The sequence below is a fragment of the Cucurbita maxima genome, unplaced genomic scaffold, assembly GCF_002738345.1.
Source record: "Cucurbita maxima cultivar Rimu unplaced genomic scaffold, Cmax_1.0 Cma_Scf00021, whole genome shotgun sequence".
Classification (NCBI taxonomy): domain Eukaryota; kingdom Viridiplantae; phylum Streptophyta; class Magnoliopsida; order Cucurbitales; family Cucurbitaceae; genus Cucurbita; species Cucurbita maxima.
The window spans coordinates 2,749,745-2,773,660 of NW_019272037.1; the positions used below are offsets into that span (position 1 = coordinate 2,749,745).

The 23,916-nt window shown below is 38.9% G+C and overlaps 5 protein-coding genes across 13 annotated transcripts; 3 read left to right on the top strand and 2 right to left on the bottom strand.

The window, feature by feature from the left end:
• Nucleotides 1-1,136: 1,136 nt before the first annotated feature.
• On the bottom strand, nucleotides 1,137-3,082 carry LOC111495054. Its single transcript, XM_023144922.1, has 6 exons — nucleotides 2,641-3,082; nucleotides 2,472-2,558; nucleotides 2,183-2,395; nucleotides 1,948-2,112; nucleotides 1,797-1,850; nucleotides 1,137-1,664 (listed from the first exon to the last, which is right to left on the bottom strand). Exons 1-6 carry the CDS (start codon nucleotides 2,836-2,838, stop codon nucleotides 1,140-1,142), a joined length of 1,242 nt encoding a protein of 413 aa, XP_023000690.1. The 5' UTR covers nucleotides 2,839-3,082; the 3' UTR covers nucleotides 1,137-1,139.
• A 1,898-nt stretch (nucleotides 3,083-4,980) lies between these two features.
• On the top strand, nucleotides 4,981-7,366 carry LOC111495055 (plant UBX domain-containing protein 10-like). 2 transcript variants are annotated; one of them, XM_023144924.1, is made up of 5 exons: nucleotides 4,981-5,760; nucleotides 5,853-6,026; nucleotides 6,101-6,173; nucleotides 6,204-6,256; nucleotides 6,330-7,366. In XM_023144924.1, exons 1-5 carry the CDS (start codon nucleotides 5,224-5,226, stop codon nucleotides 6,555-6,557), a joined length of 1,065 nt encoding a protein of 354 aa, XP_023000692.1. In that variant the 5' UTR covers nucleotides 4,981-5,223; the 3' UTR covers nucleotides 6,558-7,366. The 2 variants fall into 2 exon arrangements, with proteins under 2 accessions (XP_023000692.1, XP_023000691.1); XM_023144923.1 differs by having other exon boundaries at nucleotides 6,101-6,256.
• Nucleotides 7,367-7,585: 219 nt separating this feature from the next.
• On the top strand, nucleotides 7,586-8,871 carry LOC111495064 (heme-binding protein 2-like). The gene is made up of 2 exons (XM_023144933.1): nucleotides 7,586-8,174; nucleotides 8,263-8,871. Exons 1-2 carry the CDS (start codon nucleotides 7,915-7,917, stop codon nucleotides 8,711-8,713), a joined length of 711 nt encoding a protein of 236 aa, XP_023000701.1. The 5' UTR covers nucleotides 7,586-7,914; the 3' UTR covers nucleotides 8,714-8,871.
• On the bottom strand, nucleotides 8,755-11,763 carry LOC111495049 (probable apyrase 7). Its single transcript, XM_023144917.1, has 3 exons — nucleotides 11,689-11,763; nucleotides 9,839-11,617; nucleotides 8,755-9,426 (listed from the first exon to the last, which is right to left on the bottom strand). The coding sequence occupies exons 2-3, from the start codon at nucleotides 10,986-10,988 to the stop codon at nucleotides 8,891-8,893; spliced, it is 1,686 nt and encodes a 561-aa protein (XP_023000685.1). The 5' UTR covers nucleotides 10,989-11,617; nucleotides 11,689-11,763; the 3' UTR covers nucleotides 8,755-8,890.
• Nucleotides 11,764-11,806: 43 nt separating this feature from the next.
• On the top strand, nucleotides 11,807-23,304 carry LOC111495044. 8 transcript variants are annotated; one of them, XM_023144909.1, is made up of 17 exons: nucleotides 11,807-12,026; nucleotides 13,288-13,353; nucleotides 13,788-13,921; nucleotides 14,267-14,402; nucleotides 14,433-14,707; nucleotides 18,126-18,261; nucleotides 18,694-18,827; nucleotides 18,912-19,113; nucleotides 19,191-19,429; nucleotides 19,505-19,616; nucleotides 19,695-19,839; nucleotides 19,931-20,073; nucleotides 20,164-20,333; nucleotides 20,583-20,888; nucleotides 20,964-21,019; nucleotides 21,633-21,850; nucleotides 21,965-23,304. In XM_023144909.1, exons 5-17 carry the CDS (start codon nucleotides 14,519-14,521, stop codon nucleotides 23,143-23,145), a joined length of 3,231 nt encoding a protein of 1,076 aa, XP_023000677.1. In that variant the 5' UTR covers nucleotides 11,807-12,026; nucleotides 13,288-13,353; nucleotides 13,788-13,921; nucleotides 14,267-14,402; nucleotides 14,433-14,518; the 3' UTR covers nucleotides 23,146-23,304. The 8 variants fall into 8 exon arrangements, with proteins under 8 accessions (XP_023000677.1, XP_023000678.1, XP_023000679.1 ...); XM_023144910.1 differs by having other exon boundaries at nucleotides 14,333-14,707; XM_023144911.1 differs by lacking the exons at nucleotides 11,807-12,026; nucleotides 13,288-13,353; nucleotides 13,788-13,921; nucleotides 14,267-14,402 and adding exons at nucleotides 14,869-16,984; nucleotides 17,431-17,529; nucleotides 17,607-17,752 and having other exon boundaries at nucleotides 14,566-14,707.
• Nucleotides 23,305-23,916: the final 612 nt, after the last annotated feature.

Consider the following 23,916-nt stretch of genomic DNA (forward strand, 5'->3'; position numbering starts at 1 on the left):
ATCACACATGTCTATCTCGGCCCTCATGTGACCAAATGAGCATAATTTGAAGGTCATTGTCTAATATGGTTGTGGGATCACAACCTACTTTCTTCATAATATGATTGCGATAGTCTCCCCTACTTAAATTAGTTATTGTCTTCAATGACTTCGACACTCCTATTTACACAAACCTAATCTTACAATACTATTACGAACACAGGTATAAGAGCCTCGACCCCTGACATCGCACTTCCACATGACTTTATCTCAAAATGCCATTATAAAAATAGGAAGAGATTCATTTGATGATGGCCCGATTAAAGTTGCATGCATATTTAGATTAAAAATGATAGGGAGAAGAAAAGGTATAGAATAGAGAGAGAGTAATGGAGCAGCAGCAGCAGCACGCGAGATGCATATATTATGAGTTCTATGCCTTTAATTTCCTCTGCTTTTCCACAGCTTTTGATGCTTTCCCATTTCAAAACCCATTTTCTATTCCTTTCTTCTGCACCATTCTCATTACTCCAAATTTAAAATGGGTCCCGATTTTAAAAGCCCCTGCTAATTGATATTGTCCGTTTTTACTTACGTATCGTCGTCAACCTCACGGTTTTAAAACTTATATGCTAGGAAAATGTTTCTTATTTTCCTTTTCAACCGAAGTGAGATCTTACAATCTGCACCTTTGGGGGTCAATGTCCTCACTGGCTATACTAGGTGTTTCGACTCTGATATCATTTATAACAACTTAAGCCCACTACTCCCATTGTGTATTGCAGTCACCCTCACGATTTTAAAACGCGTATATTAGGGGATAACTTTCTACATCTTTATAAATAATGTTTTGTTTCCTTTTTCAAAGGATGTGAAATCTCACAATCCACCCTTTGGGAACCTAGAGTAGCACACTGCTCTCTCCCACTCTAATATTATTTGTAACAACCCAAGTCTATTACTACTAACTAACTAATATTGTCAGCTTTGACCCATTATATAATCCAAGTCTATTACTAACTAACAAATATTGTCACAGATTTGCGAAAGTGTGTAGAGAAGTTTTCACAGATTTACGAAAAGAAAAAAAAAATAATATTTAATTTGACAAATTCTTGTTACAATATTAATAATAATAATAATAAAAGAAATGAAAATATTCAAGGGCATTTAACATTCCTACCGGGACCTCCATAGTAAAAATAAGTGCCCCAAACATCATTAGTGCCTTGTCTAATATCATAGCAGTCAGAATGGTCAGCCAAGACATGAAGATTGGTAAGAGGAAGCAAATTATTGTCCCAATCAACCACCTGCAAGTTCCTAAAATAAGAAGCTTTCGCAAACCCTTCTTCACCAAAATGCCCACTCCCCATTTCCGTGGCTGTGTGGAACCCTGACCCTCTGCTGTTCACAATCTCCCCTCCAAACTGCACCATGCTTCCATGGCTCCTCAAATGGCTAAACAAAAACGCTGGCCAGTACCCCACTAGCAAACCCGACCCGTATTCTAGCCACCAATGCCCATGCTTCGGATCCTTCCAAACCATTATGCCAACGTCGAATTGCTTCCCATTGTAAGAGGACATAGGCGAAATGGCTGCTCCAATGGCGATCCGGTTGTTCGTTTGAACGAAGCCCGAGCAAAGTAGATTGTAACATCCAGTGGCTTGATAAGCATCAGTCTGCCAAGTAAATTAAAACATTCCAACAAGTGAGCTCGAGCTTATGCTCAAAATTGACAATATCATATTATTACTCGAGGATTCGTAACAGATTTTCTAAGTCGAACAAAAAAAAAAGAACATGAAACTCACCGTCCAGTACGTAAAGAATCTAGGATTGTTGTCGCCGTACAACTCAGGACTAACCTGAACAAAGAAGAAGATGATTAAGGTCACTGATATTCAGCATTCATCGTTCCACGATGTTTTAGCAAATATTTTGAACGAACATTCATAAACTTGCCTGCCATCCAGCTTCAATGGTGTTCAAATCATTGCCAAAAGAGCCTGAAATGACCCAGATTTGTGATAAGCTGAATTCGTTTTGATCAGTAACACGAGGTGCCCATATGTTTAAGCTCGCCTTTGCTCCATAATATTGTTCTCCATTCACAAACACCACAGCATGCTGCATTCATGGAATGAAAGGTTTTGATTCCAAATCCAAAAAAAGAGGCAGTTTTTCATTGAATTCTAACCTCATGGCCATTGCCAGAAGAATCTCTCCTCATATGTCTAATGGGTTTTCTTCCAAATCTTCTGAAAGAACTTGCTCTGTAAATGTCTTGCTCTGTTGTTCTTCTGATTGGAATTGTCCCTTCCGGGCAGAAATCGCCTGAGGCTGACCATAACTGGAAGTTCTCTGCCACTTCTTCCCCGGAGTTGTTCCCTCTCGGCCTCTCCGGCGGTCGCTGTTCATCACAAACTCCCAATCTCCTCAATCAAATTCATAAAACGAAACCCATTTAAATGAATTGGTTACCATACCAATGGAGTGTGTCCTTTGAGGTGAGGATGATCAAAAGCAGGCTGGAGATGAGAAAGAACACAGTCTATAACATCGCCATCCGAGCTCTGCAACAGAGCAAAAAACAACCCAGATTGTCAAATTTGCAGAACAATCAAGATTTTGAGAAAAAAGGGTTTTTTTTTTTACCTGAATTGTCTTGGTTGGAGGCTTGTTGATTTTGCGTAAATAAGCTCTGATATGCTTCAGTTCATTCAGCTCTTTGGAGGGGTGAAAATAAGTTTGGTTTTTTGGCGGCGTCTTATGGGCTATGGAAGTTGGGAAAACAGAGGAGAAAGAAGTAAAAACCAGAAGCAAAACAACAAAACAAGAAGAAGAAGAAGGCATTTTGGTTGGAATGTTTCGGGGAAGTCGTTTGTTTTAGTGTGATTTGTAAGCATTTAGGTTGTCTGGTTGTATGTGATGAAGAATAAAGAATTAACACAGAAGCTCTCTATGTGCTCTGTCTCTGTGTCTGGTTCTAAAATAATAGACCCATTTTTAACTTTTTGATATGAAGAAGAAACAGTCAAAACTTGAAAGCAAACACCTTTTCTTCAAATTTCATTTATTGTTAATTAAAGATGAAAGGCAAGGAGGACAGAGAGAGAGAGAGAGAGAGAGAGAGCGATTCAAACTTTACACAGTACTCTGCTTCATTCAGACAGTTAGGATTTGGGTGGAAATTCCAACAATCTTTTGAATCGGAAAAATCCATTCAAATCTTACCTTGGAAATTCTGTTTTTTCCTATTTTCCACCAATAAAAAAAAATTATTACCATCATGCTCATGTTCGAGGGCCCCAAAGAATGGAGCCCATTCGATTAAGGGGAGGTTATTCGAGAGCTCCATAAGTTTTAGGGGAGACTTATAGTGTACTAGAGGGAAGAATTGTTCAGGATTATTAAGAGTGAGTCCCACATTGGTTAATTTAATGAAAGATCATGAGAACTTATACTCAAACAGGACAATATCATATAATTGTAGAGAGTCAGTCATATTGTTTAAAGTATTATAACTGGAAGAATATTAAGATATATTCCATATATTCTCCGAACATTTTTTAAAATTAATAATTTTATTATATGTAAAATTAAAATAGGTATAATAAAGATGCCCCGAGGGCGTGGCTTGGCACTCGCATATATAGGAACAAAAGGGATTTGCCAGCTAGGATTCTTTTTTATTTATTTATATATAATAAAAATTCTCTCTTCTTTTCAGGCAGACCCATTCCCTAAAAGTTGAAAATTAATTATATTTAGATTCTTCACTTTTTTTTTTTTTTTAATTTTAATTTGAAGATTATTTTTTTATGAAAAAAATTAGAATTAACTAGATAATGTGGGATAACACGTGCGAGGACAGTGGCCACACGAGTTTTATTTTTATTTTTATTTTTATTTATTTTTAAGCTAAATCTTTTGATTTATAATTTTTAATATTTGAAATTAGTTGATATAAATTTCTATTAAATTCATGAAATTTTACAACCTTGAAGAGGATGGTCATGTGAAGACAAAAACTATACCACTTTTTACAACCTTTATGAAAGAATAAATAAAATAAATTAAAGCCAGAAATTTCTGTCACTTTTCAAATTTTTTTATTAAATAAACCATTTTCTTTTTAAATACTTTAATATTAAGTAAAATATATTTTTAAAAAATTAATAGGGTTTGTTTTTGGACAAGGAGACTGCAAAAGTAGCTGTGTTTACTTGTTGGACAAGCATGTTTTGAGCAAACAGCATAAATTCCTAAGTTATAGAATGATAAAAGGGTAGCAAGAATATGAACTGGGTTCTCCACAGTGATTGATAGGTAAAGAATCAATTTCTTCACAAAAAGCTCTCCCTTTCAGCTTTGTTCTAGTTGAACAATAAGATCGGTTGGAGAGGGGAACGGAACATTTTTTATAAGGGTGCAGAAATCTTTTTCCAGTAGATATGTATTAAAAACCTTGAGGGAAAGCCCAAAGAATGCAATATCTACTAAAAGTAGGCTTAAGACGTGACAAATGGTATTAGAGCCAGACACTAAGCGTAGTGCTAGTGAAGACGCTGGGTCTCGAAGGGGGGTGGATTGTAAGATTCTACATAGATTGGAGAGAGGAACGAAATATTCATTATAAGAGTGGAAAACTCGAAAAGAAAAACTTAAAGAGGACAATATTTGCTAGTGGTGAGGTTGTGTTGTTACAACATCATCCGTAAGCTTCTTACAAACTCTAACATGAGTGTAAAATCTAGAAGGTTTCTTGTCTGCTGTCTGTTGATTCACAATATGAGCTTGGTTTGGGTGAGGTTAAGACTTAAGGGAGTAATATCTTCTTGATCCTTCATGAGTAGGATCTACTAGCTGCAGCAAGGATCATGCATTAAAAAGAAAGGTTTGGGTGAACATAGGAGCAGCATGGTTCATGTGCTGTGATCTTGTTCATGTTTCTTTTTGTAATCTTAGCATATCTATTGTGGGAGCAAGTGAAGAAGTAGGCAACCCATCTGATAAAAAAAAGGAGAATAATACATGATTGGGTCACTTATACCTGCTCTTTTCCATTATAAATCTGTAACATTCTTCTGTTCATGAACTTTCAAGAATGAAAAGAAGCATCTAATTTCATTCTTGAAAGCTCCATCTCTTCAGCATTTGTGGTTGATTTTGTTATTCTCTTGCAAAGGGTATCAATCCATTGCTAAAAGTATCATAATCCCAGTTTAGAGTAAAAAAATGTCATCAACGATGAGGGAAACATCGAGATTAGCCGAGGCCTCGATCAACGGCATCGTCCGACGAATGGTTAATCTTCCCAGAAGTATATTAGAAGGATTTTCAAGAGTGATGGGTGGAGGAAGAAGAAGCCAGACACTGCCATCCAGTTATCAATATCAGATTCTAGAGCAGGACATACAAAACGTTCCGGAAGAATGGTCTTTCCTGACCAGTTTCGAGTATCAGTATGGCTCGATGCATCCTTTCTTTTACGCTTGTCGATTTGCAGAAGCCATGAAGATAGCAGAAGATGATCACAAGTTCTTGTTCTTGTATCTACATTCACCAGATCACCCATTTACTCCCTCTTTCTGTGAGGAGACACTGCGTTCAGAACTAGTAGTGCAGTTTCTTGATGCTAACTTCATCTCTTGGGGAGCACTTGCCAACAGAGGAGATGGCCTACAAATGGCTACAACATTGGGAGCTACCAACTTCCCTTTCTGTGCTGTAATTGCTCCAGCTCGAGGTGAAAGCATAACAGTCCTGCAACAGGTTGGTTCGGTTCGAGTTCCAAATTTTCTTTTTTAATCAAACGGTTGACGAGATCACGCTTGAGTTTGATCTTCTGCTTCATCTTTAACTAGCTTGAAGGGCCAGTTTCTCCAGCTGAGCTGGTGGAGATTCTACAGAGGACAATGGAGGAGCAGGGATCAGCTTTTGGTAGCTCCAAACTAAAGCGAGACGAAAAGATAAGAGCTGATCGCAGGCTTCGAGAAGAACAAGACAGAGCATATCATGCAGCTCTTCAAGAAGACAAGGTATGATCTTCTGCAAAATCCCATCTAAATTCCAAAGATTATACTATAAAAAACTACCTGGTTTCCTGATCTAGGAAAGGGAAAGACTTAAAAATCGACCTCGGGTGATACCGAAGAAAGCATACGAAGAGAGGCTCAAGCAGAATTCTCCAAAGAAACATACTTTTACTCATGAAACTCCAAACAAGGATCCTGCAAGTAAAGCAAAGGATTCTCAGCCTAGCTCCCAGGTATATAACTGAGCTAAGGTTACTCCTATTAACATTGAACTGAGTCTAATTATCACTTAGAATTATCTTTCAGATACTAATAAGGTTTCCAAACGGTGAAAGGAGGGAGAAAAGCTTTTCAAGCATGGACAAGGTGAAGTCGATTTACAGCTATATCGACTCGCTTGGCTTGGCAGGTACTGAACACTACAGATTGATAGCAAGCTTTCCAAGAAGAGTGTACGGTATGGATGAGATGAATATGACACTGAAAGATGCTGGCCTCCACCCAAGAGCAAGCCTGTTCCTCGAGCGTCAGTGATGCCATTTACTTTCATGATCACCATAGCTTGGCAATGATAAGACCTGTACTTACTTTCTGTTTAGCAGCTACTTTGTTTGAGATAAACAAATCTGATATCTTATGCAGCATATACAAGCAAGCCTTATTGAACCGACTACAATCCATAACCACTATGTTAGAGCAGGAATTCATCGAGTTTGACATTGAGTGACCCCTACGTATCACTTCATTCCTTGCAGATAATCACGTTTTTTGAACTATTTCTGAGAGTGAAGACTGTTTCTATAGATCAACAAACATATTTCAACATGCTTTATCCTTGTTCACATGCTTAATAATAAACGTTCTAAAAAGAAGCTTAATCGTACTAGTTGAGAGAAAAGAAAAGATGGTTTATTATACTACAAGATTGTTGAAAGGTAAGTGCTTCAACGAAACCTGTGTAACTGGTTGATGGTGTTAGGGGCAGAAAGTTGCATAAAGACGCAGCTGGTCAATCTCCTTTTTCTTTAGCTAAGGGAAACATTATCACGAAATTTTGATTCCCCATCACTTTTTTGTAGGAATGATTCAATGGTCTAAGTTTAAAACGGAGAAAAGTGAGGTGATTGATAATCATAGCTTCGTGACTGTCAATAGAGGGTACTCAAAACAAAGCTTCAACTTTCGCCACTCCAAGTAGTGGAGGACCAGAACTCATGGTGGGTGAGAAGTTATCCCAAATCATCTCTACCAAACTCATATTGTCACTTCAAATTTAAACGTCCCTAGCATAGACTAAGAACCGTTGTTCTTCATTTTAATTAATATTTCTCATACAATATCGATATTGTCAACATTTCTCTTGTGGGGTTGTTCGACACACTGAATATCGATATAGTCCAAACCTATCGTTAGAAAATATTGTTTTTTTTAATCTTTTCCTTTTGGATTTCCCCTCAAGGTTTTAAAACGTGCATGATAGGAAGAGTTTCCACACCATTCTAAAAAATATTTCATTTTCCTCTCCAACCGATGTGGGATTTCACAATCCACCTCCCTTCGAGGTCCAACGTAGTGTGATGTGCCTCAAGATGTCTCCCACTCATAATCTGTTTACATGATTTTTTGTTCTTGGGGATGTCTTTTATCATGTGCGCTTGTCCCTCTTGTCTCGTCTTGTTTTCGGCTCTTTTATCCTTTGTTTTGTCACTCGATAACTCTTCTAATTCTTGTTTTGTTTTTACCATGTTTTGCACCAGTTAAGGCTATGAGATTCGAAATATGTCTTGCGACTCCGTGAGAGAGAGAAAGAGAGGTACATCTTGGGCTTACTTGAAATGGGCCATGCCATGGTCGATACAGCCCAAATGATGCTGTTGACTGGTTGCTCCGAATGAACTCCAGATGCCAATTTGGGAACGGGAAGAGGACGCAGAGCGACCGACCGAGTCGAATGGAGAATCCGAAATTATCAATCTTTCTTGTCAACCTCTTCTGTATTCTCAGTCTTTGCATCGCCATCGAATCACCCCAATACGATGTTGTTCATACAGAATCAGACTTCGAAATCAGATTTTACAGAAAGTCCACTTGGATGTCGGCGCCCGTCCAAGACCTATCCTTCGAGAAAGCTACTAAACATGGTTTCCACAGGTAACCCATTTCCAATTTCCAGTTTCCACTATGTATTTCAATCCCATAAAACCAGTCCTTTAATCTTTACATTGATCATGTTGCGCAGACTGTTCCAGTACATACAAGGTGCCAATCTGAATTGGTCAAGGATTGCCATGACTGCTCCTTTCTTGACAAGCATTGTCCCAGGGACTGGCCCTCTTCACTCGTCCTCTTATCTTGTCCAACTCTATCTGCCGGTTAAGTTTCAAGCCTCACCACCTCTTCCCCTTCCTGAACTGAAACTGAAGCCCTGTGGTTGGGAAGCTCATTGCGTTGCAGTTCGAAAGTTCTCTGGATTTGCAAGGGATGGGAAGGTCATAAAGGAGGCAGAGCAACTCGCCACCAGCTTGAGTAGGTTCCCTTTGGTGAATGCCACCTCTGAAAGGGGTTATGCATATGCCATTGCCCAATACGACTCGCCCTTCCGGTTGATTGGACGAGTCAATGAAGTCTGGGTCGATGTCAATGCAGCCGATTTGGATGGATGTAAATCCAGTGCCATTGCTGCATTCTAAGTTAAAAGTGGTGGGGGAATCAGCAATCATGTTTCAATATGTGCATATGAAGTGTGATGTTTTTCATGCCTGTCTAAAAAAACATTCTTGATGTTTTTCAATACAGTTGATGTATTTGATACTACAATTTTATTGAATGAATCGAATGTATATGACACTTACTACACCATCTCTGAATCAGTTCGGCCTGTGTTTTGGAAGGGCATAAGATGGCAGAGATGCCCCAGCCGCTGCTGCCTTTCTGCCTAACATAGGTAGCTTTATTTGATTATGATAAACAACCAATAGAAGACACAGAAGAAACAGAAATACATATATAGGCTCAATTTTTCCCAAAGTTGAATTGTGATTCTCAATTGTTGTTGTTGTACTTGAACTTGACCACAAGTACTCTCCCTCTATCAACGCGGCTCCTAGAGTCCAGGAGACATCCGGAGGACCAAAAATCACTTCTTTATCGCCAAGACAGAGAGCATCCTCAATGAGTGATGCCATATATGGTAACTGGAAACAATATTGCCACAAACTAGTTTGGTTTCCTGAAATACTCAGCGTCATATCAGCTTGAGAAGCAGAGCATAACTCCAGGCCTCTTTTCCATATGTTTGTCCAATTGGCTCTTGTAGACAGATTTACTGATTGATAGACTGCAAAGAATCCTGATAGAGCATGGAAACGTGTGGTGGAAATGTGCACAACTGTATTATTACCACCTGCGATTACACGAACAATAGTGAAATAAGAATTTGAACCAAAATCTCGCAAATCTCGACGGGGTGGGGTGGAGCGGAGTCCTAACAAATTTCATGAAATGATAAAAATGCACTTTGAGAGTAAGTCCCAACAAATGGCTCTTCGAAGTGCAAATATCCTAGAGACTAACAGGTGGTCCTATATGGAGGAATATGTAAGATAATCCACGTGCATTCAATTCACCATTTGATTTGTTAAGAAAAATTTGACAAGTCAGGCAATTAGTACTCTACTAATTCATGAATACTAATTCTGCATTTATCCGGAGTCCTGAGAACAGTAAGGAAAATAGACGCATATTCTGCCAATGGATAAAATCAGGAACATGATACAGAGGACTGCCAACAGGTAAAACACATGGTTGGTACGTACCATTCAAAGAGAACGGGCTAGCAAGACATTTTGTAGCGTTGGTAGGCTCAGACCAAGCTAAAGTGCTGGAATTGATTGCAGCAGCCCTAGCTATTCGTTTGCACTGCTCCCAATTTGGTCTCCCAACCAAATAAAAAGGATATCCAAGATTGGGGATTTGACGACTCAATTTCCCCTGGCCCGTATTGTTATGGCTTAAACAATTATAGCATGTATACTTTTGCATAAAACTTGAACTAAGGCAAGGATGTCTGAGCTCCACTGTAGTCATGTTACTTTCTCCAAGTTGCTGTGTTTGATTGAGCAAAAGAAGAGTCCTATCAAATGCCTCATTCAAACCAAAAGCTTCCCATGAGAAAGCCAAAACCTGTTGCTCAATGGATCCAACTTTTGATCTCATTAAGTGCATTTCTTCCCTTTCTTCCCTTTTACGGTCTGATTCCATCACAACCTGCAACGAGGAACCACCCAAATCAAGAATTCCCAACGTGCCTGACCTTGAACTGTTTCTAAAGCTCCCCATTTTGTAATTTAAAGCAACCCAACCATAATAAGCTTCTTCTATACCACTCAGCACTCTTATCCAACTTTTTTGATACATGAAAGAATGCTCCTTAATAACAGCCTCGATATCTTCCAAAACCCGCTCGGCATCCTCATTTGCCAATCTCCTCAGTCCAGCAGTAGATAAAACAAAAATAGGAGTAATTGCATGCCTTTCAACCGGTATCTCCTGTTCTGCCCACTCAATCAATGGTTTCAAAGAAGCCCTTATAGCTGAAATATTGCCAACAAATTTATCCAACCCCGGCTGGGTTTGCATACAGTGATAACTACAAGATTTCTTTCGAAGCGGACTCTTAGTTGAATTGTTAGGAAAAGAACGCAATAAAACAGGCAATTTACTACCATCCTTCATCCCCAACGTCCATTCATATACATCTATTCGTGTGCCCGTGCTTCCACAGTCCACGACCACAGTATAATAAAGCTCTTTCGGTGCATTAGAAACTAGAGATTTAAATGCCAGAATTGCACCACGTGAAATCACAATTGTAACAATGACAATAACAGTTACGCTTAATATCCATTTATGCTTAGAGAATCTCGTTGGTGACGGCTTAAGTTTCGAAGGCGACTTGGGGTCCATGGTTAAACATCAAGATGTAAGCACGCTATGATCTACAGTTTCTAGGTACAATCTATCCTTTAAACTTTTTCTATGAAAATTCCCTTTTGGAAGAAAAATATCAACAAACTTAATAGTAGCGAAATCATGACGACCAGATGACTGAATTATTAGATCCAAGGATGTCATAGAAGAGGAACAGCCGCTAGATTCTATTTACGTCAAATCCCTGAATCTTAATTCATAAAAAAACGAACCTCATGAGGCAAATGAAATCTGATGGATCAAAGATCAAGCATGTCCATTAAACTTAAATATAGAAAAATCGCTTCGGCATCTACTTGGATGAGATCAAAGCAAATCACATCAATTTCCGGTACTTCTTCATCAAACTACTAATGGCGAGTCACTAAATTCTCAGAAAATCTCACACTTCTAAAGAAATCGATTGATTTGGAAATATAAAAAGCTTTAGAGAGATGGAGCTTACTGAGACGATATTCTGGAATTCCAATAATCCTCTATTCCGCCACTGTGCCTCTCCCTCTCTCGCGTCAAAGCGAGTGATTGCAGAGAGAGTGGCTTGGATCCTCGAACGAACTACCCGCGCAGCCGCGCCCCTGGCGATATATATTTCTTCAAAATGTTCCCTGAAAAAATGTATATTCTTACTTATATACAAATAAATTAAATAGAATTTATCATACATTGTTACAATTACCTAAACGGGTTACTCATTTCCTACTTCGGAGTCGGTTCGGGCAACCCAGTTTCCTAAACGGGTCACTCATTTCCCATTCGGAATAGCCATTAACGCTGCTACCTTACCCTCTGGTTTTTTTGTGGCGTCCTCACCGTCCGCCATCGGAGGTCCCTTAAAGACCTTCAATTCGCCATTTCGGGTTCCTTCTTCCCCAAATCTCCATCTGTTATTCTCTTCCTATGGGTTTTCTGTTTCCAGAACTTTGATTGTCGACGGGAAGGCTGTTGATTTCGTTTTGATCCCCCCTCCCTGTCTCTGCTGCTGGACTAGAAGAGGGCATGAATTCCTATTCAAAGGTTAGTTTGGGATTTGAATTACTTGCTGTTGTACGTGTTGGGCTTTTGTCAATCGAACTGCCGAATTCTTTGTCACTTTCGTTTCGGTTTTGTCCTTGGGTTGAGGATTAGTTGTTGTTATCGGAGTTAATTGACGGGGAAGCTAAAATTTCAGTATGTTCTAGTCTAATGAACAGAATCCACAAACAATTAAATGATATGATATTGTTTACTTTGAGTATACATTTTCATTACTTTGCTTACTTTGCTTTAGGCTTCCCTAAAAGGTCTCAAGTATTTCTTGATTTTAAATCATGATCATTCCCTAAACTAGCTGATGTGGGACTTTCATCCAACACAATGCTGTCCGGTTTCATGTATGCTGGAAATTAGGGAGTTGTTTAATTGACATGCGAGGGGTGTGGAGAAACAATGGAGATAAGGTTGGTTACTTCTTATATTTATTTATCCTTCGGATACTGGAAGCCCGAGCTTCTGCCTTCAAATGTATCAGTTCATCCGACTCGACAGTTGGCCTTTGCGGTTCTGATTTGTTTTCTGATAGTTTACGAAGGTGGCTTTATGCACTATTCAAGTGTAACAGGCCAAATCCACCGTTAATAGATATTGCCTGCTTTGGTCTGTTACGTATCGCTATCAGTCTTACGGTTTTAAAACGCGTCTAATAGGGAGAGGTTTTCACACCCTTATAAGGAATGCATGGAATCTCACAATCTACCTCTTGGGGCCCAACATCCTTGCTCACACACTGTACGGAACATAGCTTTGATACCATTTATAACAATCCAAGCCCACTATTAGTAGATATTGTCCGCTTTGGCCCGTTACGTATCGTCCTCAGCCTCACGGTTATAAAACGCGCCTACTAGGGAGAGGTTTCCACCCCTTATAAGGAATGTTTTGTTCCCCTCTCCAATCAACGTACGATCTCACATCAAGTTACATGCTTTCAGCGGGCATCTCTAGCCATGGTAGTTATAATGATTCAGCTCTCCCAAATGTGTAGTTTGGAGATTGTGATTCCTTTTTCAATACGAGCTGATTTTCATGTCAAATTACCTTATTTATATCAATACTTGGGATAGGTCTGTTTTAAATTCATGTTTCATACGATTTTGTCTAGTTTCTGAGTTTGTAATCAAGAATAGAGATTGTTTGTCCATGTTGTCGTTCCATGTTTTAGCGAATTTGTCGACTGCTGTATTTCAGTACTTCTGTAATAAAATAACGATAAGGTATGTTTTCTCTTTGTTTGAATCAGGTGCATTGATTATATGATTTGGTCGTAAAGGTCTAGAAGATGGCCTTAATTACCCATCATCCTCAGGTATTTGAGAAATCATAAAGTAAACTCTTTAGTATTTCAATTTAATAAATTATCCTTTCTTGTGCCATGAACTTCTGGATCTATTTCAGCTCATATTTCTACAAAGGGAATACCTCCCATTTTCTTCATTATTATGTAACTGTTTTCATTTATGAAAAACAATAAAAGGAACTACGTTTCAATGTATCTAAAGAAATTGGTACTTAGGCAAAGAAGCAACCTTTTTGTTGAGATTAAAGAAAAGTTTATGAATGAGGTTTCTAGAGAATCATGAAGAAATTTTCAAAGTTCTTCGACATCAGTTGGCTAACAACTACTATTTACCCTTATTCATCTTGTTATTGTATTCCATATGCACCTGATATTACACCCACATTTTACTTTTGCTTGGTCGTTTGCAATCCTAACTGGGTACAACCTTGCACGTGTTGTAGGGTTCTTATGCTGAATTTTCATCAAGATTGTCGTCCTGGAATGGCTCGTTGAATTTAAAACAGTGTGTAACATTTGTTCGCATTGTTGGGAGAGCTGAACACCGAACACCATTGAGGAGCTATATTTGTTTAAGGTAAGGGATTTGAAAATCTCTCCACCTTTTTCTTTTCTTGGTCATCTTTCTTTCTCTTGAGTCCAGGCCTTGTGTCTAGTTCAAGTGGCCCCAGCTTAGTGAGGATGGGACCTTGATACTGGGTTATAGAAAGCTTTTGCGATTAAAGTGGATATACCAAGTTATCAACTTTTTCTGTCATTTTTTGTTGGTTGGTTACTTCTCATCTTGCTTGTTGTCGGTATACTTTCGGGATATGTTTGTGCTTGCCCCTGAAGTCTTACTTATGTGTATGCTGTATCCTTGTGTCATATGAAAAACGGTGTGCGTATCCTTGTCTTGCAAACTCGTGGAACTTATTTTCAGTGTAAGGACTCCTCCATTATGTGGACCAAGGCCTAATCTCTTGAGAGTTTCGTCCTTCAAAAGCAGTGCTCGTATAGATGACGCGACAGGTGGGGTAGCCAATGGATCTAAGATTCCCAACTACTCTGTAAAGCTTAAAGATAGTGATTATCGCGCAGAAACTCGGAAGGCAAACAATGTTCCACTTTGCTATGCCTCTGGAGCTAATGAGGATATTGCTCCATCCCCTGCTTTTCAAAATTTGTTCAAGAAATGGTTGGAATTGTTGCGCAGACAACCTGTAATTCGAGATGTGGATGGGATTCTGGAGGATCTGCCCTCGGCAGAGATGTCGGGTACTCAGCAACAGTCCAACAAAAAGGGAAGCCACGAGATTCTTCAAGGGGTTTGGTTCCACTTTCTGAGACTCGATGCATCAGTGAAGATACCTCTGCTAATATTGTAAGTAGCTATTTACTTGTTTTATGCATACAAAGAATTGCCTTTCTCGGAGACTCTACCCTTCCACATCTAGCACTGTCACGTATGATCCGTATTTATACGTCGCATATTGCATAGACTAAGAACCAATCGTTTTATTCTAAATGCCCCTCTTTTTTCAGTGTTCCTATGTACCTGGTGGTCAATGTGTTTTATGGGGCTGAAGTTTCAAGAGAACTGACCCCTCTTTGGGTTTTGGGGCCCTTAGTGACTGCCCTCTACATTAAGATGTTTCACTGGTTGTGTGCACTCTGCATCTTCAGCTTTAAGCAGACGGCTAAATTAATTAGGAACTCCCCCACTTACTACCAGACTGCTCATCACCATATCATGCAAGGGAAACTTAAAGAAGAGTTCATAGCTTGTTCCTTGCAATCTATAATCATCATTAAGAATCTAGACTACAAAGAAGGATTACCGAGAAAGCTCATAGAGTTAAGAGAGTGGGTTGTTGAGAAGTACCTTGACTGTGTGGAATTAGCTTGGCCATACTACTGCAAAACAACCAGGTTTTTGAAGAGAGCTAATCTGATTTAAACTACTATTTGTATTTTGAGGCAAATCTTTACCAAGAGCAAAGGCTGGTTCGGTTTCTTTTTCACATTATCTAAGAGGCATGATTCGTCATTAAAGCATGGCTGGCCAACCACTTTTTCTGTGGTTTCTTGGTGTTAAGTGAGCTAATGAAGGATCAGAATGACTTCAGTTGTCTGCTTTTTGTGATTGTTGTTTAATTGGAAGAGGCCCCACATTAATTTGCATTGGTCCTGTTATAGTGATGTATGTGTAAGCATTGTCAACTTCGACATTATATTGTTTCATCTTCATTTTGATGAACTGAAGCTAACAAATGCTTATATTAACTTTTGAATAGCTATTGATTGATGACACTCCCATCAGTTAAAAGAAATGTAATGAAGCGAACAATATGTGGCTTTTGAATCCGAGGAAATGTCGAATCAGTATACGTATTATCATTTACTCGTACAAATTGAAATGATCAATGTGCAATCTCAATACAAATGGGTACTTGGCACAGTAGCGAAGGTATGGACATATCTTAGAGGACTTGAGATCTTGAAGGTTGGAAGTTGTAACTGACTAATGTGTTCATGCGTGTGGATGAGTTTGATCCTTAAGAAAAGCAAAAGGTAGGTAGCATATGGGCAACAAATGATCCAAGTTCATCTCCTCTTCCAATTGGCTTCATATTGAAATTCAATCTGGAGTCGTCCATGTGCACTAAAGCAAAGTTAAACAAGACAGAATAAGAACATGGAGGCCTGATGAAAGAAAGTGTTGATGAGGCAAAACAAGTTCATCTCAATCTCATTGGACACCACCTTCTTGCCTCATTGATGCCTTCAAGTAGTAGCTTAAACAAGAACGGGAAACCATTGATGACAAGCCCACTATGGAAAATCCACTGCAAAACAAAGGCAGTGAAAGAATGAATATGAATGGTGAATGGTCTGACTTCCTTTATGATAGCAAGCCCACTTTCTCGCATTAATGGCGACATTAATGCTTCTGATTCTTCATCCAACCCCTCCTTTTTTGGTTCAGCAACTAACCCCATAATCAAATTCCTCATAATCTTGGATTATTCCTTGTTCTTTGCAGTGGCAGCATATATTTTTCGAGAAAAGTTCAGGTTTTTCCTACATACCCTCCAAAATTTCACATACCCACATCTTGTCTTCTTCCCTGATGTCGAAATTCTTCTCTCTTTTGTCGCCTTCTTTTGGCCTAAAGTCAATATTCTCCCATTTCTCTCCCAGCATTGACACATGAGGCTGTGCTTCCATTTTCGAAGTCTTTATCCAAACTGAGGCACTGAGATAGATAATGAATCAGAGGCTGTGCTTCGAGAGAGAAAGAGGAGATAATGAAACAGAGGTTGTCCTTTGGTTTTCAAGGCAGCCCATTGCCAATTGGCCACCCATATGCAAGCTTACTCATCAAGAACACAAGGGTTTTCATGTACCTGAAAATGGGCCCAAAACAATACAGAACAGACCCGACTTGACAATCTTCTCTCTGCTTATTCAATGCTTACTTTCTTATTTTGCCGTTAATGGCGATGTCATGTCGCTGCTCGTTCCAATATGGGTCAGACACCCCAAATTTCCCGTTTGTTTCAAACAGGGTCTGAGAATAAATGAAAGGAAACTCAGGAAGTCTCAAATTCAAACACTTCCATGTTAGTTTAGAACTTGACTGATCTCATTTGACGAGGTATTTCATGAACTTTCATATGAAAATAGTTTAGAACTTTGTAATAATACATTGAAATTTAAAAAAATAAAAAAAGAACACTTTTTTTTTTTAATGTTTGAGCTGGTTATTAACAGTATTTTCATTGTATCGAACCACTTCCGTGAAGATATTTGATCGACTAAACGACCATTTGGGCTAAAAAACGATGGTGCTTCTTTCATATCTTGGTTTCTATCCATTTTTCATTTAAAAAAACTATCCCTCTCTCTCTTTCTCTCTCTAAATCAGCCAGTGAAAATGCTTATCTTGTAGGCTGCATGTCATTCTCTTGTAGTCTTGTTCATTGTCTCTTTACTTGAGCCTTCATTTTCCACTAAATTAGCCTCTTCAATACCATTTATTGTTTCCTTGTAAGCTCTTCCCATGCCCTTGCCTAAACTCTATTGCCACTCTTTCTTCCACAGCATAACCTACTCTGAAAGCTCATCCTTTTTAGTCATAACTCCAAAATGAGGACCTTATGCCAATTGATTCCTGGCCTCACGTCTCAGACTGCAAACTTGGTACTTTTCTGAAATGGGTCTGCTTAAAGTTGCACTTTTGGTTTGTCTTTGTTGGGTTTTTTCTCTTTTATGTTTAGGAGCTCGCTGCCATGGTTCTAAGATCACTGTGAAGTTCTTGGAGGCCCCTAATGCTTTCTCACGCTTAAACTCAGCCACATTTGTGTTTGAAATTGTAGTGAACGGCCACCGCGATAATTGCAAGCACTGCAACATCAGTTGCTCGGTAACTTCAACTCTATCAGTTCTCTAAGCTCGCTTGTTCTTTTCTTCTTCTGCAATATAATGCTTTAGTTTAGTTGGCTGATTTGGTAAGATCATGGATGTTAAAAAGCCTTTTTGTCTGTTGATGTCTTTATTTTGATGGACCTCTTGAATGGTATCATGGAAGACTCTAGTTTCTTGAGAATAAGTGGGAAATTTCAGAATTTGACTCCCATTTACTGAGAATTAGGTACTAGATTGTTTGAACTTTAAAACAAAACATTCTGATCTATATTTGTTAGAATTGGCAAATTTGGTTCCTCGTGTTTATCTTCGTGTTCCAGTGTTCTTTCATTGATAATATACTCAAGGGCCTCTCTACTTCTCTCCTGCAGCTGGATAACAGCCCCTCTTTAAACTGTAATGACAGAAAGATTTTCTACTCTGATTTGGAGGATGGAGAGCATAGATTCAAGGTCTGCACTAATTTTTCCAAGGGAGTTGGCTGTTCTAGCCACAACTGGACTGTTGGTAAGAATCTAAGAATCTCCATTGTTGTTCTCAGTCAACAGATCATCAGCTACTTAATGAAAGTTTATAGAACGAAGCATTCTTTATAAGGGTGTGGAAACCTCTCCCTAACAGACTCGTTTTAAAAACTTTGAGGGGAAGCCCGAAAAGAAAAGTCCAAAGAGGACAATATCTGCTAGCAGTGGGCTTAGGCCGTTACACTATGCGTCATAGGATGCACTCAAACTTTTGTTTCCCCTCGTCATCATATAAATTTTCCCTATCACATTTCGAAACAACATGCTTCATTTCAAGGTTTGAAAAGATGATAAATAAAGTGGAATTTTGTATATTTTGAACTCTCAGTCTCACATAACAACCACAAACTGAAAGACAAGTCTTAGTTTTCTCCCTTGGACTTTGCTAATATCTTTACTATACATTGTTTTGCAGATACAGTTCCGCCCACAGCATCTATTATGGCCTCAACAGCATTCACAAACGCTCTAAATGTTTCTGTAAATATATCTTTCTCAGAACCTTGTAATGGTGGAGGTTTCGGATGTTCATCTGTCGACACCTGCAACGTGAGTAGGTGGCTGTTTGTTTTCGTACAGTTTAACGATATTGCTGAGAAGTTTCTTGTTCTTGATCTTTCTCTTTTACTGCAGCTACTGGTATATGGTGAAGGGAGTGTTATACCATCATCTTTCAAAGTTCTTCAGCCCAACCTCAAATATTCACTTTCTGTGGCATTGGCATCTACCATTCAATATGGAAGAATTATAGTAGTAATGGATAAGAACTTCTGTACTGATAGTGCAGGAAACATATTCACAAGAACAGAAAATTCCATTTCTTATGTACACTTTGGTAAGCTTACTGTCATATCATTACTTCCCATTTTGTTATTTCTCTTGCAATCGTAACACAAACTTCTGAACTTCCAGATAGAAGAAAATTAGTTCCTAACCTGAAAACTCGTGTTCCCGAAAGGCTAATCCAGCTCAACGACAACATCAGACTGGTACAAGCAACAAATAAATATGATAACTTAAAGCTCCATTTGTACTTTTCAGAGTCAGTTCTTAATTCATCTCTGGAAGTTTTGAATTCTCTTGAAGTAAGCAAAGGAAGGCTGCTTCCAATTCGTGGAAGGAGTCTCGGAAATCGCAGATTCAGCTTTTCGGTTAGCGTTTTTTTCCCTTCAGTTTCTGATATTCATTTGTATATGTTTCACTTGATATGAAGTTCCTTATTTCAGGTCACAAATGTTTCCGGAATTGCCATAATCACAGTAAACCTCAAGCCTAACTCTATAATAAGCAGACAAGGAAATCCTGTTTCACCACTTCCACCAGTCACTTTCCTTTATGGTAAACATTTCTCCTTGTAAACTTGTGAACTTTACAAGTCTGAGAATTTCAGAATTCAATACAAACTGTGAATTTCAGATTCTCTTAGGCCCACCGTGATGCTTAGTACAACTACTTATACAAGGACAAAAGACGAAAGATTTTTGGTCTCTGTGAGTTTTGTTAAGCCTGTATTTGATTTCAACTCATCCTGTGTATCGATTCGTGGAGGTCGTTTGCTGAGGCAAGTTTATGTTTAAATGTAGGTTAAGTTTTTCATGAAACCACATTGTGTTTGCTTGTCTTTTTCCTTATAAACTCTTTCTACGGTCCAGCTTTCGTGAGATGGGCAGGAATACGTACTCCCTTGAAGTACAAGCTGAGCATAAAGTCGTATTTGTCAGTGTCCCTGAAAATGTAACAGTCGATGTTGCAGGAAATCGTAATCTAGCATCGAATGTTCTGCAAGTGTGGCACTGTAAGCATTCAAATACTCAAGTCTCTTTTGCTTTCATTCATTTATTCATTTCAATTGTTATATAAGATATGTTGTGAACAAAATATGCAGATTCTATACCGAAAATATCTACTGTCGTTTCGATCTTTACAATCGCTACATTCACGGCAACATCCCTTGCAGCAGGACTACTGACTGTATCAACAGCTATCCTTCAATCAGAAGGAGTATTCATGAGATCATCTTCTTTTCTGACATATAATCCTACAAGAAACATTTTCGTAAGCAGTCTCTCACTATTGAGCATGTTTGAATACAATTGTTTTGGGTTCAGATCGAGAAGAATCGAAGTATGACTTTTTCGGTTACAAGCACCAAAATGTTCTTAAAAGTCTCACTTCACCATCTTGGATAGATGTTCAATCCGAACATCGACCACTTCGAAGTGGCATCTTCTTACTAACATAAACATCTATCAAAGATAGATTGCTTGAGTATACAGCATATTAAGCAGCTTCTCTTCTATGCAGAGAATTGCTTGCCACATTCAAATTTTCGCGCTATCTATATGGCTGCCGGTTACATTGCCTGTTGAGTACTATGAATTTGCTAAGGGTTTGCAATGGAGTATTCCTTACCTTAGGCTTCCCTGGGAAAATGAACATGATCGTCCTGATATAAGTGGCTACAGCCCCTTTACTGGATCAAATCCTTATCTTTCCAAAACTCTTCATTCAGAAGCTCTTCAAAACAAGGTTCCAGGCGATAACTTTACTATGGTTGATCAGTTATATGGATTGCCCCTTACTCCAATGGAATACAGATCATTTTTTGAGGTAGGAAGGAATTACTTGTCTTCTTTTGCATGAAAGATGAACTTTTGTTATAAACAGATTATTTTTTGTTTACAGAGCCAAAATATCAAACCCCAAGCTGATAATATTTTTGGAGCAGGAAGTTACAGTCGGTAGGTATCTCTGGTTCTTTCTTCTTGCTATGAATGAAAATGAATGGAAATTTACACAAAACATTAGGACCTAAAAGCTCCATTATTTGCATTCTAATGTAAAGTTACAAGCTTGCTTGTGAAAATGGATGAAATGGGGAAATTCTCGTTCAACAATTTACTGTTCCTTTGGGGTGATGGAAATTAGATATTGTAACAGCCAAAGCTCATCGCTAGTAGATATTGTCTGTTTTGGCCCCTTGTGTATCGCCGTTAGCCTCATGGTTTTAAAACGCATCTACTGGGAAAAGATTTCCACACCCTTATAAAGAATGTTTCGTTCCCTTCTTCAACTGATGTGGGATCTCACAATCCACCCTTCTTCAGGGCTCAACGTCTTCGATGGCACATCACTTGATGCCTAGCTTTGATACCATTTGTAACAGCACAAACTCACCGCTAGTTGATATTGTCCGGCCCATTACGTAAATGACTAATGTTATGAGCTAAGAAAATTGCTACATTGTTGGGATACGGGGTTTCTATCTTTAAACTCATTTTGTTTCTATATCTTGTTTACAAACTCAAGAGAGATTCAGTTTCACTACAAATGAACGTGTTGGTTTTATCCTTGCAGGTGGAATGATTTTTACAGAAGCATGTTCTGGTTTGGAGTCTTTGCTGGCAGTTTGATATTCCTCCATGCGCTATTCCTTCTTATCATGAAATGTCGACAGAAAATATACAACACACAGGGCAGCTATGGAGCACTTACCTTCCCTAGATTTGAGATATTCCTTGCATTTGTAGCACTACCTTCCATGTCCATGGCCTCAGGCACGCTATTTCGAGGTAGTTTCTGCACATTTCTCTTCTTTAACCGTCTTATTTCCTCTATGTACTTGAGGACAGAGTGCATTTCTAAAAGATTTTAACTTGTTTTGATATCTATTTTGGTTGGGTAAGGTGGAGCTCTGGCAGGAGTAATAGTTGGAGTTTTGCTGCTCGGCATTCTGTCGCTTCTTTTGCTAGCCTTACTGTTGTTTCTGTCGATTGGAATCACGTTCGGGAAGCTACTTCAGTACAAAGAAGTTCATCAAGAAGGCCAGAAATTTCATTGGTATCAAGAACTTGTTCGTGTAACTCTAGGTCCTGGCAAGAGAAGTCAATGGACTTGGAAAAACCAGCCAAACTCTGTTTTCCTGATCATTTTTGGGCCAATGTTCGAAGATCTTAGAGGTCCCCCAAAGTATATGCTTTCTCAGATTTCTGTGGCAAATCCCAACAAACGGGGCGATCGCATTATTGACTCCGACGATGAAACAGAAGATGCCGAAGCACCATTCATCCAAAAGCTGTTTGGCATCCTTCGGATATACTATACGCTCCTCGAATCTATCAGACGAGTCATTCTTGGAATCATGGCTGGTGCTTACAAGGAAACACTGTCTTCCAGAACTCCAACGGTTGCCTTACTATGCATCTCCTCATTTCAGCTGTTTTTCCTTGTTCTCAAGAAGCCATTTATCAAGAAAAAGGTTCAGTTGGTCGAGATCATTTCGAACACATGTGAAGTCAGTCTTTTTGCTATTTGTGCAGTTCTCATAGATAACGACTTTTCAATCAGTGCTCAGACGAAACTCGGAATAACCATGCTGGTGCTGTTCCTTATAGGCTACTGTCCTCAACTGATCAATGAATGGTATGCTTTGTACAAACAGGCAAAGCAGCTTGACCATGCTGGGAAATCATTCTTTTCAGGACTCAAAGTGGCTTTTATTGGATTCCTCCTCCTGTTTCTCCCACAGAGATTCACTAGAAACTTGGAAAGTATATTCTCAGTGAACCTTAACGGAGACTCCGAAACCGTGGATAACTCATCCGATAGGAACATGTCTGTCAGTCAAAGCTCGAGTAATGAGAAACCGTGGTTGAAACAACTTCGGAAGTTGGCAAAGGCAAGCTTCACTAAAGAGCAAGGTGGAACTTCAAATGATCCTTCAGGAAGTGGTACACGGTGGAGCGGACTATGGGGGCGGAGAAGTAGGAGCAGAAGTAGTAGAAGCTCCTCCATAAGTTCATCTGATTTCCGGTCTAAATCCAGAGGCTTGTACAAGGAATTTGAAACCATTTTTTCATCCAATTGAAACTAAAACACAAATGTATTAGTATGATCTTCTGAAGTTCATCCATTGGTAGTTTATCATCCCATAGTTGGATCATTTTGGGTGTAGAATACAGACGATTGGGTTCTAAGCTGTGATTGGTTCCATAGTTGGATCAAATGTATAAGAGCTTCAGACTTATTCTCATGCATTATACTTAAAACAAATCCAAGATTTCCCCAAAAGATTAGCAACTTACTCTAGAAAGAAACAAAGTGTGGGCTGGAAAACCCCATAGTTGCCTGGAGTCTCATCCAATCTCATGCACATCACGCTATCTGCAAAATTCTTCATTGTTTGAGTAAAATAATCAACGTTGAGTACAGATTCTGGATGACTCAAATTCACAAGATAAAACATGAAGATGTAGAACGAGTGATATCTGGTCATAACATGTATGTTTGCCTACTTTTCAAATCGCTACAATGAAGACCAGCATCAATTGAATATTAATGACTGAGCTGTATAATTACTCATAACAAGTTCTTTGAGCTTCTCTGCTTGTGAATGTTCATCAAACATTATGTTGAGGAATTCATTGATATGAAGGCGATGATGAAGATACAATTCAGTCAGTTTTAGTGGAGGGAACATACCAAAGCATGGTGCCTAAAGTCTGTATAGGAGGAAAGCACATCGGTGGTTGCGATGGCAAGAACAGCCGATAATTTCTTTGCACAATGGCTGGCTAGTGTTTACCTCTCCCAACCTTTCTCAACTTCTATCACCATTTGCGTCCTTGCAGTGGTTACT